The following is a 14,372-nucleotide window of genomic DNA, read 5'->3' as shown; positions in this document are numbered from 1 at the left end:
GACACTCCAGCGTCATCACAAGATGTCGATTCAACACGGGAGGAGACAGATACCGTGTCACTCCCGAGTTGGACTGCACAGCCATTCTCGGCGGTGCAGATAGACTCTTAAGAAGCTACACCATCGTCTCTCGAGACGGACGGCTGCCAACGATTAGAATAATATAATTTCTCAGTCTTCCTTTATTTTCACCCAGAAATCAGGTTTAATTTTACTATACTGAAATCTGACTTGCCATTTAATTACCTAGAAACCTTCAATAACTTTCTATTACCCTTATGATAAAAACAGCAACCTTAAAATAGTCTAGGCCTTGCATAAATTTTCCCTTACATAATATGCATATAGAAAATTATTATTAACTTCTTACTATTAGTTATAAGCAAAAGTATATCCAAAACCTGACCTCAATAAACTTGCGATTAGAAAAGGAGAAATACATCAATCAAATAATTCTATAATAAAATGTAAAAATGCAACTATGACCAGTATGAAAAACGTCCATAGATCTTTGTGAACCTGTGATAAAGGGATTTATCTAGGCATAGAAGTGAAGGAAGCCCTGTACAATGTCTAAAATGTTGGAGCAGAAATTTAAAGAAATATGAAGAAATTTCTAGATTAAAAAAAAAAAAGTACTCCATTAAAGAGCATCATGTTCAAAGCATATAAAAAGATTTTGTATATATATATATATATATATATATGCTACATGAATGTGTATATATAAATATGTTAATATACATACACACACATATATAAATATATATTAACACATATTCATTTTACGACCTACATATTTGTTGCTGTGCACTGGGAAAGGGAATATTCTGCTGTTAGGTGCGCTGTAACAAATATTGTGAATAGTTTAGCGAAATCTCAACTGTAATTATGGATTTGTTCATTTCTCCTTGCAATTCAGCCACTTTTTGACTCATGTATTTTGATGGTCTCTTATTAGGTGTACATAAAACTTTATGATTATTAACTTCACATGAGAAATTGACCTATCATTATGAAACCATTTTATTTCTGATTTTTTTTTCTTTGAATATAAGTATACCTCATTTTATTGTGCTTCACCTTATTGTGCTTTGCAGATATTGGATTTTCATCAATATCAGGGCTAGATCCTTTAACAGGAAAAAGATTACAATTTGCTGAAAGTTCAGATGATGGTTAGCATTTTTTAACAGTAAATTATTTTTAGCCCCAGGTATCCAGAACAAAGACTGTTTGAGGATGTGGCCACAAGGCAGCCATCTACAAGCCAGGAAGAGGTGTAACCAGAAACCAAACCTGGCACCTTGACCATGGACTTCCAGCCTCCAAAACTGTGAGAAAACAAATTTCTTTTGCTTAAGTTAAAAAAAAAAAAAAAGCAAAACAACAAAAAAACACTAAACTATTTTAAAATTAAGGTTTTTTTTTTTTTTTTTTTTTTTTAAGACATGCTACAGCACTCGTGATAGACCACAGTATAGTATAAGGACAACTTTTATATGCACTGGGAAAACAGAAAATTCATGTGACTCCCTTTGTTGCGATATTCACTTTAAGGTGGTGGTCTGGAACTGAACTCAAAATAGCTCTGAGGTATGCCTGTATGTACATGTATTCTAAAATAGCCGTTCCTTTATTCCTTTAATTGCATTAGCATGGTATATTTATCCATACTTTTACTTTCATCTATTTGTCTTTGTATTTAGTGCATTTCTTAATGTAATTGTCTTTTTGTATCCAATCTGATATTCTGTACCTTTTGTGTATCTAAAGAATTTTCAGATAATATATTTAGTCACATGATTAGGCTTGAAGTCTTTCATTTTGCTATTTGTCTGTATGCCTCTCATCTATTTTCCCTTCTTTCCTTTTTCTTCCTTCTTTTGAATCAGTTGAGTATTATTCAGATTCTATTTTATCTCCTTTTATTGGCTTATTATCTATAACTCTTTACTTGGTTATTTTATAAGTTACTTGCATTAGTTTTCTTATGCTGCACAACAAATGACCACAATTACGCATCTTAAAACAATACACATTTGTTATCTCAGTTTCCATGAGGGAGGATTTTGCATTCTTCTCATAAGGTTGCAATCAATGATATTAACTAGACAGTATTCTTTCTTAGAGCTTCAATTAGGGAAGACCCTATCTGCAAGCTTGTTCATATTATTTGCAGAATTCATTTTCTTGTGGCCGTTTGACTGAGGGCTCCATCTTCTTGCTAGTTGTCAGCTCTTTGCACCTTCAAAGCCAGCAGGAGAATCTCTCTTCAATCTGCTATGGAGTATTAATATAATGAAATGGTGTTACGGGAATGATATGTCATCACCTTTGCTTAATAAGTAGCCTAATTAAGAGAATGATATCTCATTACCCTTACTATATCCTCTCATTAAGAAACAAGTGACAGCCCGTGACAGGTTCCACCTACACTCAAAAAGAAAAAGATTATATAAGAGAGTGAGTTACTGGTGGTCACCATAGGATATGTTGACACTACTGCTTTAAAGATTATAGTATACAGCTTTAACTACTTTCACCTGATATACAACTTGAAAAAAAGTAGAAAGATAATTTACTTTCATTTCTTCTCTCCCCCACTTTGTGCTACATTTTACTTTTGCACATTATAAATCCCACATCACATTATTGCTATTTTTGTTGATACAATTTTTATTATTTTTTTAAAGGAAGTATTAAGAAAAGTATACATATTTACTCAGTTATCATTTCTGGTACTTTTCATCTCTTTGTATACATTCAAATTTCAATGAAATGCCATTTTCCTTCTGATAGACTTCTTTCACATTTCTTTAGTGCAGATCCGCTCATGATAAATTGCTTCAAGTTTTTGTGTACAGATGTCTTTAGTTAACCTTTATTTTTTGGGAGGGTTGTTTCCTGTATATAAAAAAATCAAGGTTGGCTTTTTTATTCTAATAGTACTTTAAAGATGTTGTTCCACTGTCCTGTTCCTTGCTAAGAGTTTGATGCACTTGCGTCTTGCTTTTAAGATTTGTTAGGTGGCTCTAGAGCAGTGACCAACTTGGGGCTAATTGTTCCCTACTATTAAGGCACGTCCTGTGTACTGTATCCAGTGTCCCAAGGATTATGTTTTCCAGCCTATTTCTGACCCTAAATATCTCCAGGGATATTTAAAACCCTTTCTGGGTCGTGTCCTCAAACAGAGGATGCTCAGTTCTTAGCTGAACATTTGAGAAAACTGTAGAACTGAGTCCTCTCTCTCCAAGCAACTCTCCTTTTCCCTAAACGCTGCTGAGAACATTACCCGCCTTGGTGTCTCCAGAATTTCAGCTTAATCTTGTCAACGCAAGTAATCCGCTGGGCTCTGCTTGGGTTCTCTCTCCCTGCACGCATCCTGGAAATTTTTTAACGGCAGTTACGTTTTTTGAGCTGATATGTGTTCCCCGTGTCTTCAGGATTACTGTTCTTCCATCTTGTTGTTCTATCTTGGAAGATAGACCTGGTGTTCTCTTTCTACCTCAGAGATTTTTAAGAATAAAATTAATGCTGAGCATTTCCCCTAAAACCCCAACTAACGCAATGCTTTTCCTTCACGCACAGGGTAAGAAAAACTCGGCCAGACGCTACCAAGTCAATTGACGAACCGCCTCCAGGATCCAGCACAGCCTACAGGCTAGCGCGCAAGCGCAGAACTCCAGCGCGCCCGCTGACCATCTATAACTGCGCCTGCGCCAAACAGTGCGGCGCGCCAAAGCGCGAATCCGCACCTGCCAATGAGAGCTGACGGTCGTTCTTGATTCCCGCCCATTAGCCGGGTAACCAATCGCCTGCTCCGGCGCTCAGTCGCGGTGGATCCAAACAGGAAAGAAGTATTCAGGGAAGGTAGAGCTGAATCGCAGCGCGGGGAAGGATGCAGGCGGCGGAGACCGAGGCAGAGGCTGCAGCCCTTGGGTAAGTGTCTGCCTCCAGGTGCCAGCCGGGCGGGAGCAGGGGTGGATTTTGCGGGCCCCGGAGTACATTGCACAGCTCTCTGTACCCCTTACAGCTGTTCAAGTTCGACCCCGCGGTGAAATGATCCTGACCCCAGACCCTAGTCTTAGGTTCTTGAGATGCCTTGCCTCTCTCCAGAGGTACGGCCTGCGAGGGGCTGCGAGGGGCTCCCCGCGAATGCACACTTCCTGGGGGTGCGTCCTGAAAGGGGACGGTTTCTGCTCTGTCAATCCTCCCATCAGTTCGTAGATTGCACCATTCTAACAGGAGACTCTCCACCTTCAGGAGACATCCTGGAAGGGCCATTTCATTTCTGTCTTCCCTGTCCCCCTTACTCTCACATTAGGTAATTTTATGTCGATCCCTTTCTTCTGATGGACTTCTACAGTCCTTATCAAGGAAGTACTCAGAGAACCTAGATCTAGGCATCTAGACCTCTGTCCTAAATTCCTCCCCAAGGTTAGTGCCCTGCCTGGTGGGCACCCACTGCCCATATGTTTTGCTCTTTATTTTTTCCTTTCCTTGTATATTTCCCTTGACTCAAATGGTTTTTCTTCAGTGAGGCACTTCCCACCCTACACTCCTTATTCCCCTTGGCCTGCTTATTTTTCCTCATGGTGCTTATTATCTCCATATGTACCCCCCCACACACACACTATTCCTGGTCCCAGATGGCCCTTTCTGCCTGTGTGTAGATACTGGTCAGGGCAAGACTGTCAGCATTGATACATACATCTACATAGGTGCATGTGTTCAAAAGTTCTCCGGAACGAGCACCCCAGGAGTCTGCAGTGTCTCCTGTTTCCTTGCCCCTTTAGGGCCCTGGCCACGCTGGCAGACATCCTGGAGCCTATAGGCCTGCAGGAGGAAGCAGAACTGCCCAGACAGATCCTGGCTGAGTTTGTGATGGTATGTTCAAGGTGGTAGCCAGCTTTTCATAAGTCAGGGACTGCTCCCGAGTCCTTCTGTTGAGATACTGGGCAGCATTGATGATGAGCAGACTGGAAGACAACCTTGTTGTCCTGTCGTACCAGGAGGTAAGGATGTTCCCTGCCTCTTCCCTCTCCCTAAATAGGATTCTCGAAAGAAAGACAAGCTGCTCTGTAGCCAGCTTCAGGTAGTAGACTTCCTGCAGAACTTTTTGGCTCAGGAGGACACTGTCCAGGGCCTGGACCCCTTGGCTTCTGAAGACATGAGCCGTGAGTAGTCAGGGGATTGGGATAGGGGCTGCTCTGAGTGGGGAAGGAAGGAGGATGTCAGGTCAGCTGTATAGCTGATGGAAAGACTGAGGCCCCAGTGTTTCAGGCTAGCAGGCCAGCCTTTACTCGAGTCCTCATTCTAGTGGCTCATCTCAGGACAGAAAGCAATTGCAGCCAAGGAGCAATGGAAAGATCTGAAGGCTACCTACCAAGAACACATGGAGGCCATCACAAGAGCCCTGACCCAGGTCCTGCCTAAGATGGAGGAGGCCCAAAGGAAGAAAGCTCAGCTCCGAGAGGCCCTTGACCAGCTCCAGGCCAAGGTACACCAGAGTGAGGGAAGGGAAGGATATTCAAAGAGGAGGAGGGACAAAGTGAACATACTAGGTTAGATCCACTGTCCACATCCCAGCATACAACTGGAAAAATACACTACCCCTCGCCTTGTCCCCCCTTTGCTTACCTGCAGAAGCAAGTCACCATGGAGAAACTCAGAACATCCCAGAAGCAGTGGCAGCTGCAGCAGGTGGGTCCATCCCCCTGGAAAATATTACTTTCTACCACATGCTATTGCACAGACTAACTCCTCTGCCTGGAAAACCTTCATCTGCTTTCTTTCTGGGGGACGTTAGGGTATGTATGGACACCAACATGGGCTTGAGTCTTAGCATCACTACCTACCAACTCTGTGACCTTGGGCAGTTATCTGACTTTCTGTGCTTCTGTTACTTCTGTGAAATGGAAGCGATACTAGCACCTACCCTAAACAGGTATTAAGATGATTAAGCAATTAATACAGGAAATGCTTAAGTTGTATCTGGCACATAGCTGGCTGTTCTCATCATCTCTGTGCTGTCCAGGCTGAAGGGGTTAGGGGTATGGCTGTAAGACCTCAGCAACTGGTGAGCCATGTCTGCATTCTCACTCCTGGCAGGAGAAGCGTCTGCAGCATTTGGCAGAAGTTTCTGCAGAGGTCAGAGAGCGTAAGACAGGAATTCAGCAGAAGCTTGAGCGGCTGTATCAGGAACTTGGAACCCTGAAGCAGCAAGCAGAGCAGGAGCGGGACAAGCTGCAGAGGTGAGACTGGGAGCCTGGCTGCAGGCCCAGGGTGGTCCAGCTGAGGTTCCTTCCTTCACACTCACCCCTTTTTTCCAGGCACCAGACTTTCCTCCAGCTGCTATACATCTTGCAGGGTAAGCTGCAGTTCCCTGAGGCAGAGGCAGAGCTACCACAACATTTGAATGTTCCTGAGGATAAGCCCCAGCAGCTGACCCAGCCCCAGGAGCAGAACACTGGAGATACCGTGGGAATAGGTGAGGGTGTGTCCTCCAAGGTGAATGAGATATGGGCAGGGAGGTAGAGAGAGAATCTGGGAGATGGGCCTTACCTTCTGCTCATACCATGGCTCCTCAAGGCCAGTGGCCTACAACCTGCTGGAATTGCAGGCTTGCTATGGCTTCCTGGGTGACAGCAACATAGGAAAGAATCCAGCCCAGGGCCTTATGTTTCTGGACTGCTGGGATGGAGGGTCTGTGAGCTTTGCTGCTCTTGGTGTTGTGGGAAGAGGGGAGGAGCAAGCAGTTTTTTTTATGATTGAAGCTTAACATCTCATCCACATGCCCAGCCTACCCTGGTCTAACCCCTCTCTTACTCTTCTCCCACCCCCTTGTCCCACCCTCATCTCAGGTGGACGGTGAACTTCTGAGTACAACCTGATTTCTGACCACGACCCAGCTGGGGGCAGGCTCTGGATTCTGTTGATTAAAAGCCCTGGAGCTCTCTCAGTTGCCTGTTTGTCTATTTATCTTCATATGATGGTGGGAAGAGCCACATTCAAAGGCCAGCAACATGACAGGTGCTGGGACTGGTGTGAATTTAGAGGGTGCAGCTGGGTAGGGGGCCCTGGCCTGGGGCCTCAGGAGTTGCTTGCCATATTGATATGATGCAGACATGCTGAGCTTAATTTGGGGAAGAGGAGAATGCTTTACGCAGGTGGTTAGATACGTGAAAATGATTTTAATCCCTGATCTGAATGTTTATTGAAAGCCTGTTATGTGCCAGCCCTCTTGCTGTGAACCAGAGCCAACAGTTCTTGGCCCTGTGGAACATAATGAGCATGAACAAGTAAACAGGTTGATAAGATGATTTCAGAGTGTGGTAAAGAAGGGTAGCAAACTAAAACAGTCATATGATGAAGAGCTGTACTGAGAGAATATAGAGAATTTATCTGTACCAGCCTGTGTTTGTGTGTTAGCATTTCCATTTGTGTATGTGTTCCTATATCTATTTTTGTTGTTTTTCAGTTACAGTTTACATTCAATATTATTCTCTAATAGTTTCAGATGTACAACATAGTGGTTAGACAATCACGTACTTTACGGAGTGGACCCCCAATATCTCAAGTACCAAGCTGGCCCCATACGTAGTTAGCACAGTATTATTGTGTTTCCTGCTCTCGGTCTCCATTGCTCTCTATCTGTTGCTAGATGTGTGGACATTGGAGGGGAACTGCTGTGTGTGAGAGAGATTATATCTTTGATTGGGTGTGTGGGAACTGCTATCTAAGAGAAAGCTAGTGGAATGCTCATTCTCCATAGGTGTGAGAAAGATTTATTCCTTTGAGAAAGAGACAGGGGGTCCCTTTGTTTTTGGTGAGAGAGAGTTTCAAGAAATGTTGGTCCCTCTTCTGTATCAGACTGGGATGCCTCCCCTCAGGTGGCGACTGAGCTCCCCGTGCATGCTGATGGTTTGCCTAGTTTTCCCTCACATTGTTCTTTTAAATGTGCTGGCCCCATTTTTTTATGTATGAAACAGGACAGATAGAAGAGGCCTTTGAGGGCCTGCATCATGCCCGACCAAGGGGGGTCAGTGAGGATTGGGGATGCTCGTTTAGGGAGCGCACAAATACCTGGGGAACCTTCCACATTCTACCCATCCCACACCCTTCCACGTGGTCCCTGCTGCTGCACCCCAAATACTCAGTCTCATCCTTCTCTTCCTACTGAGTAGGCTCCCCTATTCCTACAGTCTGGCATCTTTCTAGTCTCATATACTGTGAAATGTTTGCAGTACAAAGTAGAGAGCAAGAATGTATCCACCCTGGGGAAGGAGCGTTTACCAAAGGACTGGGTTATCGTTTGGGATGGTGTGAAGCTTCCTGTTCTTGCATATATGGTGACTGACAGAAAGTCAGCAGGGTAGGGAAGATTCCCATGGAGCTCCCCAGGCTGGGGTGAAGAATAGTATCCTGATATACTCTAAGCCAGGGGACTTAGAGGTCTGCAAAACTGCTGGAACCAGATTTTTCTCGACAAGACTGGAATGAGTCAGTTCACAGTGAAGCCAACGAGGACTGGAGGCTTGAATATCTGTTTTGTTCAAATCCCCTGAATTGCTTCTGTGGCTGGAACCTTCCATTGGGCAAATATGTCTTGACTGAAAAGTTCAGGAATTAGGATTTATTTTCAGATAGAAACCAGATTTCAGCTTCCGGTTGCTCTCAGTCCCCTCTTGGTCCCCCTAAAGGCTGTCTTTTTCCTTGTTCATTGACACTTGCACAGATAGACGTGTGCAAGAAGGGAACCTGTCTTTGGGAAATTCCAATCCCTTACACAAAGACATGGAGACTTGTGAGTCCACAGTGACGGCTGAAAAGGCCCCACTGCCTGCCAAAGACTTCCTTGTCCTCTTGTCCCTGGACAGGAGAGACACAAACCATTGAGAGTACAGGGGGATGGAGACTGGCCAGTGAATCAATGAGTCAAGATACTGTTGCTCTGTCTTGCCCGGAAGAAGCCTTCTCTTAGATCGCTTAAAGTGAAGATTAATCTTACTCCATTGTATGAATAGGAAAATTTTCTTTTTCTATTTTCTGTAAGAATAATATTTTTTTAAACATAGTAATTTCTCTTTATGGTGGAACATTCTTTTGCTTATTCTAGTTTTAATTTCATATTTTTTAAGTCATATTTTTCTAGGAATTTTTTCTTTTTTGTATGTTTATTAATATGAGGTTGCCATAATCTTTTTATATCTGCAGCCTGTTTTAGTATGGCCTAATGTCATATTTCTGAATTCTTTTGTGTGCCTTATCTGATCTTTTCTTTGATCTGTCTTTTCAAATGTTCTTTCATTTTTAAATATCCAAAGGACGTCTTTTTATATTTGCTATTGTATGTTTATCCTGGTTCATTTATATCCTGATAATTTCTTAACACACACACACACACACACACACACTCCTGGAAAGCAGACAGAACTGGGTAAGATAAGCATATAATTATTTTTTGTGTGTTCTGATGGGAAAATAAACCTCAGAAAATAAAAATACTTATCTATGAAGAGACAAATTGTCCAAATTACTGATTGTTCACCAAACTGACACAGCAAAGCTACATTTCCTACCCTGTGGAGTTAGATGAGGCCATTGTGCCTGGACTAGGCCAAGTAGATGGGTACAGAAATGATGTATGCTACTTCCAAACCTGCCTGTGAAACCCACATACCACCGTCTCTTTTTCTCTGACTTCTGGCTAAATGAAGAGGCTACTGAGCATCGTGAGGAAGAAAGGTAGACACACAGAATTGAGGGAGCCTGAGTTCTTGTCACTTGGAAAAAGCAGTCTGGTTAAGGACAACTGTTTTTTGGACCAGGCTATGAGTAAGGACAAAAAGTTTTGTATTAAATGAATCCACTGAAACATTGAAGTTGTTATATCAGATAGCTTAAACCTTCCGGATTCAGTTCGGGTTTCTCCAGGCAGATATCTCAGAATACCTCCTTTAACCTTTTGTGATAATAATTAAACATTTGTTGAACTGGAAAAAGCCACTTTTCAAAGAATCATCTCAAAAAAAAAAAAAAAAAAATTTGGATGCTGCAAGCGGAATATCAAAGGTAGGGATAGTAGTTTCATTAAATTTTCCATTTCCCACTCCAAAGATGCAAAAATATTACCACACTAAATACATGTCTGATTTGGAGAAGTGATTGGTGAGATGTTTATAACTTAAAATATATAATCATAAAATATTCCTGTGTTCTTAGGAAAACTGAGCATGAATTTTCCTGGTACTAATCCCTGTTCTAAACAGACAAAAGTTTTGTTTGGGAGGTTTGCTAAGCTTGCACCTGTAGATCAGGGAAACTGCTAAATGTTACTCTGAGTTTGAAATACTGGTTTTTGACGGAGACGTCTTTTGTTTACTCAGCTGTTGCACTTTCTTTGCTGGGAGTCATTTAATTATGCACATTCGTCTCAGTGCTTGTTCTCCCCTTTTACTCATCATATCACTTGTCGTATTTTGTTTCTTACCTATTTGTTAGTCTAGCCTGAGAATTTGTAAGCAGGTGAATGAATCACCATTATAACTGGTTTTCAAAATATGTTTTTAGAAAGTAATTGCAATGTCACAATTCAGTGTTAAAGTGACAATGTTGACTTCCAACGCGGTGTTTCAGTCTAATCTGAATATCTCAAGCAAATGCAAGAAAAACTAAATATGTTTTGATTGCATCTGTTTCTGATTGGTAGTCTCATTTGTATTTTCATATTGGCTTTTATAAGAATTTAATGGCGTATGTATTAATCAGCAGTTAGAAGTTATTTTATAGACATAAACCTATTACAATTTTATAATTATGATCTTAAAAATATGAAATGTACTTGCAATGCTTCGGCAAACCTTTAAAAAGCGATGTACTTATCACAGCTATCTTTGGCATATCTCAAAAGCAAAGAGCTTGTTAGGTAGCAGCTAGGAATGAGCAGCCAGAGGGGACATAAAGCAGGGCCATTACAATCTTAACAAAGAACTTACACAGGAGGCTAGAAGCAAAAGAAAGACATGTCTCGTCAATTAATTCAGCAGTCCTGTGCCCAGTTTGATAAGATTGCCAGGTGTCTTGAGCATTACAAGCAAAAATAGTTTGGGAGAAGGGCAGTCCTTGAGACTGCTGAGAAAGGGGGGCTTCTGTAAGGTTCTGCAACAATCTCACTAAAATTGCCAGGTGTCCTGAACATCACAAGCAGGAATAGCACAGGAGAAGGGGCGGGGGTCAGTCCTAGAGATTCTATGCTGGGAAAGGGAGCCTTTGTAATAACACTGACTAGACAGAAGGCCTTTATAATAACCAAAAAGAAAGCCTTTATTAATCTCAAGATCTAGAAGGGCAAGAAAGAAGGGTACCTGTAGAAGTTAGCTAAGGTATATAACTCCCAAACCCCATAGTATACTTAGGTTAGCTACGTACCCACTTGTAGCCTTGGCTCAGGTGTACAGAACAAGCTTACTAACTTACTAACAAATTTCCTAACAACTCTTTCCTCTATACAAGGGGCATTTAGACTGGCTGGGTGCCTGCTTGCAGCTTTGTGCTCATATGTGTTTCCTAAATAAACTTGCTATCTCATTCCCACTATACGTGTTGTCTCACTTGAATTCATCTCTTGCTAAGAGACAAGTACTGAGCAACGAGGTGGGGGCTGACTTGGGTCTCTTACTCCATAACAAGCCAAGATTTTTTCCTTTGTGCAGCTTCTGCACCCTGAGCATGCATTCCACCTGGCACTCACCATATTTTATGGAAAGGACTGTTAATATTTCTAATTTCTGCTATTTGTCTTTTATCCAAGTATTATTGCTACAAAAAACAGTGCTTATTGTGTGATTGGTATTCAAGAGTTGTTTCTTCTCCCCTCACAACCTCCTCTTTTATCCTTCTATCTTCACTTTGTGAAGATAGTTTAAAATTGCAAGTGAATTAGGGCAGATGGAGCCTTCAAAGAAATTTCCAGATGAGTGAGGGAGGCTTATTGCACCCAAATGCAACATTTTGAGATATATAGATGTTGCATTTAAAAAAAATTTTTTTAAGTATATTTTATTGATTATGTTGGTACAGTAGTCCCTTTTTTTTCCCCCTTTGCTCCACTATGCCCAGTACCCCTCTTTCCTCCAGCAGTCCCACCCCACTAAATTCATGTCCATGGGTTGTGCATATAAGTTCTTTGACTTCACCCTTTCCTATATCAGTCTTAACTTCCCCCTGTCTATTTTGTACATACCAATTATGCTTTTTAATCTCTGCATCATTTCCCCATTTCTTCTCCTTCCACCTCCCAGCTGATAACCCTACAAATGATCCCCATAGCTATGATTCTGTTTCTATTCTGGTTTGCTGAGTTGGATTTTGTTTTTATTAGATTTAGTTTTTGATAGTTATGAGTTTGTTGTTATTTTAATGTTCATAGTTCTGATCTTCTTTTTCTTAAGTAAGTCTCTTTGACATTTCATATAATAATGGTTTCGTTAAGATGAACTCCTTCAGCTTTACCTTGTCTTGGAAGCACTTAATCTGCCCTACCATTCTAAATGATAGCTTTTCTGGGTAGAGTAATCTTGGTTGTAGGTCCTTGCTTTTCATCACATTGAATACTTCTTGCCAGTCCCTTCTTGCCTGCAAAGTTTCTTTTGATAAATCAGCTGATAGTCTTATCCCTATAAGTCTTATCCCTTTGTAGGTAACTCTCTACTTTTCTCTTGCTGCTTTTAAGATTCTTTCTTTATCTTTCACCTTTGGCATTTTAATTATGATGTGTCTTGGTGTGGTTCCTTTTGGGACTAGCTTGTTTGGGACTCTGCGCTTCCCAGACCTTTATGTCTATTTCCTTTGCCAAATTTAGGGAGCTTTCCGTCATTATTTTCTCAGATAAGCTTTCAATTTCTTGCTCCTCCACCTTTCCTTCTAGAACCCCTATGATTCAGATATTGGCACATTTAAAGTTGTCCCAGAGGTTTCTAAGCCTTTCCTCATTTTTTTCAATTCTTGTTTCCTCATTCTGTACTGGTTGACTGTTTTTTTCTTCCTTATGTTCCAAATCATTGATTTGAACCACAGTTTTCTTCCCTTCACCATTGGTTTTGTGTGGCGTTTCCTTTGTTTCATTTAGCATAGACTTCACTTCTTCCCTTATACTTTTGCCATACTTAAGCATATCTTTCAAGCCTGTGAGCATCTTTATCACCAGTGTTTTGAACTCTATGTTAGGTTGGCTATCTCTTTGTCTCCCAATTCTCCCACTGAAACCTTGATCTGCACCCGCTTCTGGGCCATACTTCTCTGTCTCCTCACTTGACAGGCTCCTGTGTTTGTTTGCCTCTGTGTCTTAGGTAGAGCTGTCACACCTGTTACATTATAAGGGGTGGAACCTCAGGTATTCGTCAGTACAGGGCAAACTGTTTCACCATGTTGTGGCGCTGTATGTGGGGGAGGGGTCCAAGAGCAACAATGCCACTTGCTCAGCACTCACTTCTTTTCCAGGCCATTCTCCAACTTCTGTATGTGATGGAGCCTCTCTAGCTGTTACCCTGGCCATCATTTCCAGAGTGGGAGGGTCTGCAGATGTTCTAGGACCTTTTAAACAAGCAGACTCTACTGAGAGAACATCAGTTTATTCCTTTGTGCCAACCCCCACTGGTTTGCACAGTCAGAAGCAGTAAGGCTTCATTTTTTCAGGCGCTGGGACTGTGAGCTGTGCAGTTTGGTCTGGTGCTTGGTCAGCTCCTTAGGTGTCCCTCCTGACTACGCAAAACGTGACAGTGCTTTCCGCCTGCCTGCCACTGCCACTGCTGCTGCCGCCACCACACCGCGTCCTCTTGGCCCTGGCTTCGCCCCTCCTACCTGTTTGGACAGTATTTCTTCTTTATATCTTTTTTGGACTTCCATCCAGCTCAATTTTCTGGAACCTCTGGTTGTCTATAGTTTTGAGATAGTTGTATTCTCTCTTAGCTGTGGAGGGAGATGCAGCATGTCTGTCTAGGCCTCCATCTTGGCCAGAAGTAGGTTCTGCATTTTTTATTGTAGAACAACATAACAAAATGTACCATTTAACCACATGTAAGTCCATAGTTCTGTGGTACTAACTACATTCATATTGTTGCTTTACAGCCATCAGCACTGTCCATCTTCAGAACTTTTTCATTTTCTTACGTGAAACTCTATACCCAATGAACAATAACCACCACTGCTCCCGCCCCACAACATGTGACGACCACCATTCTAATATTTTTGTCTGTGAATTTGACTACTCTGGGTACCTCATATAAGTGGGATTATATAATATTTTTTCCTTTGTGACTGGCTTCTATTAGCATGAAGTTTTAATATTCATTTATGTTGTAGTACATATC

General features: G+C 41.8%; 1 protein-coding gene across 1 annotated transcript; it reads left to right on the top strand.

Moving 5' to 3' along the window:
* Positions 1-3,814: 3,814 nt before the first annotated feature.
* Positions 3,815-6,964, top strand: ZWINT (ZW10 interacting kinetochore protein). The gene is made up of 8 exons (XM_090279290.1): positions 3,815-3,942; positions 4,800-4,890; positions 5,057-5,180; positions 5,337-5,503; positions 5,650-5,706; positions 6,115-6,257; positions 6,336-6,493; positions 6,867-6,964. Exons 1-8 carry the CDS (start codon positions 3,902-3,904, stop codon positions 6,875-6,877), a joined length of 792 nt encoding a protein of 263 aa, XP_090135416.1. The 5' UTR covers positions 3,815-3,901; the 3' UTR covers positions 6,878-6,964.
* The last annotated feature ends 7,408 nt before the right edge of the window (positions 6,965-14,372 follow it).

This window comes from Furipterus horrens, unplaced genomic scaffold (genome assembly GCF_987537825.1).
Source record: "Furipterus horrens unplaced genomic scaffold, mFurHor1.1.pri manual_scaffold_5, whole genome shotgun sequence".
NCBI classification, from domain to species: domain Eukaryota; kingdom Metazoa; phylum Chordata; class Mammalia; order Chiroptera; family Furipteridae; genus Furipterus; species Furipterus horrens.
The sequence above is the reverse complement of the archived record's forward strand: the minus strand, read 5'-3'. Positions and strand labels throughout refer to the sequence as shown.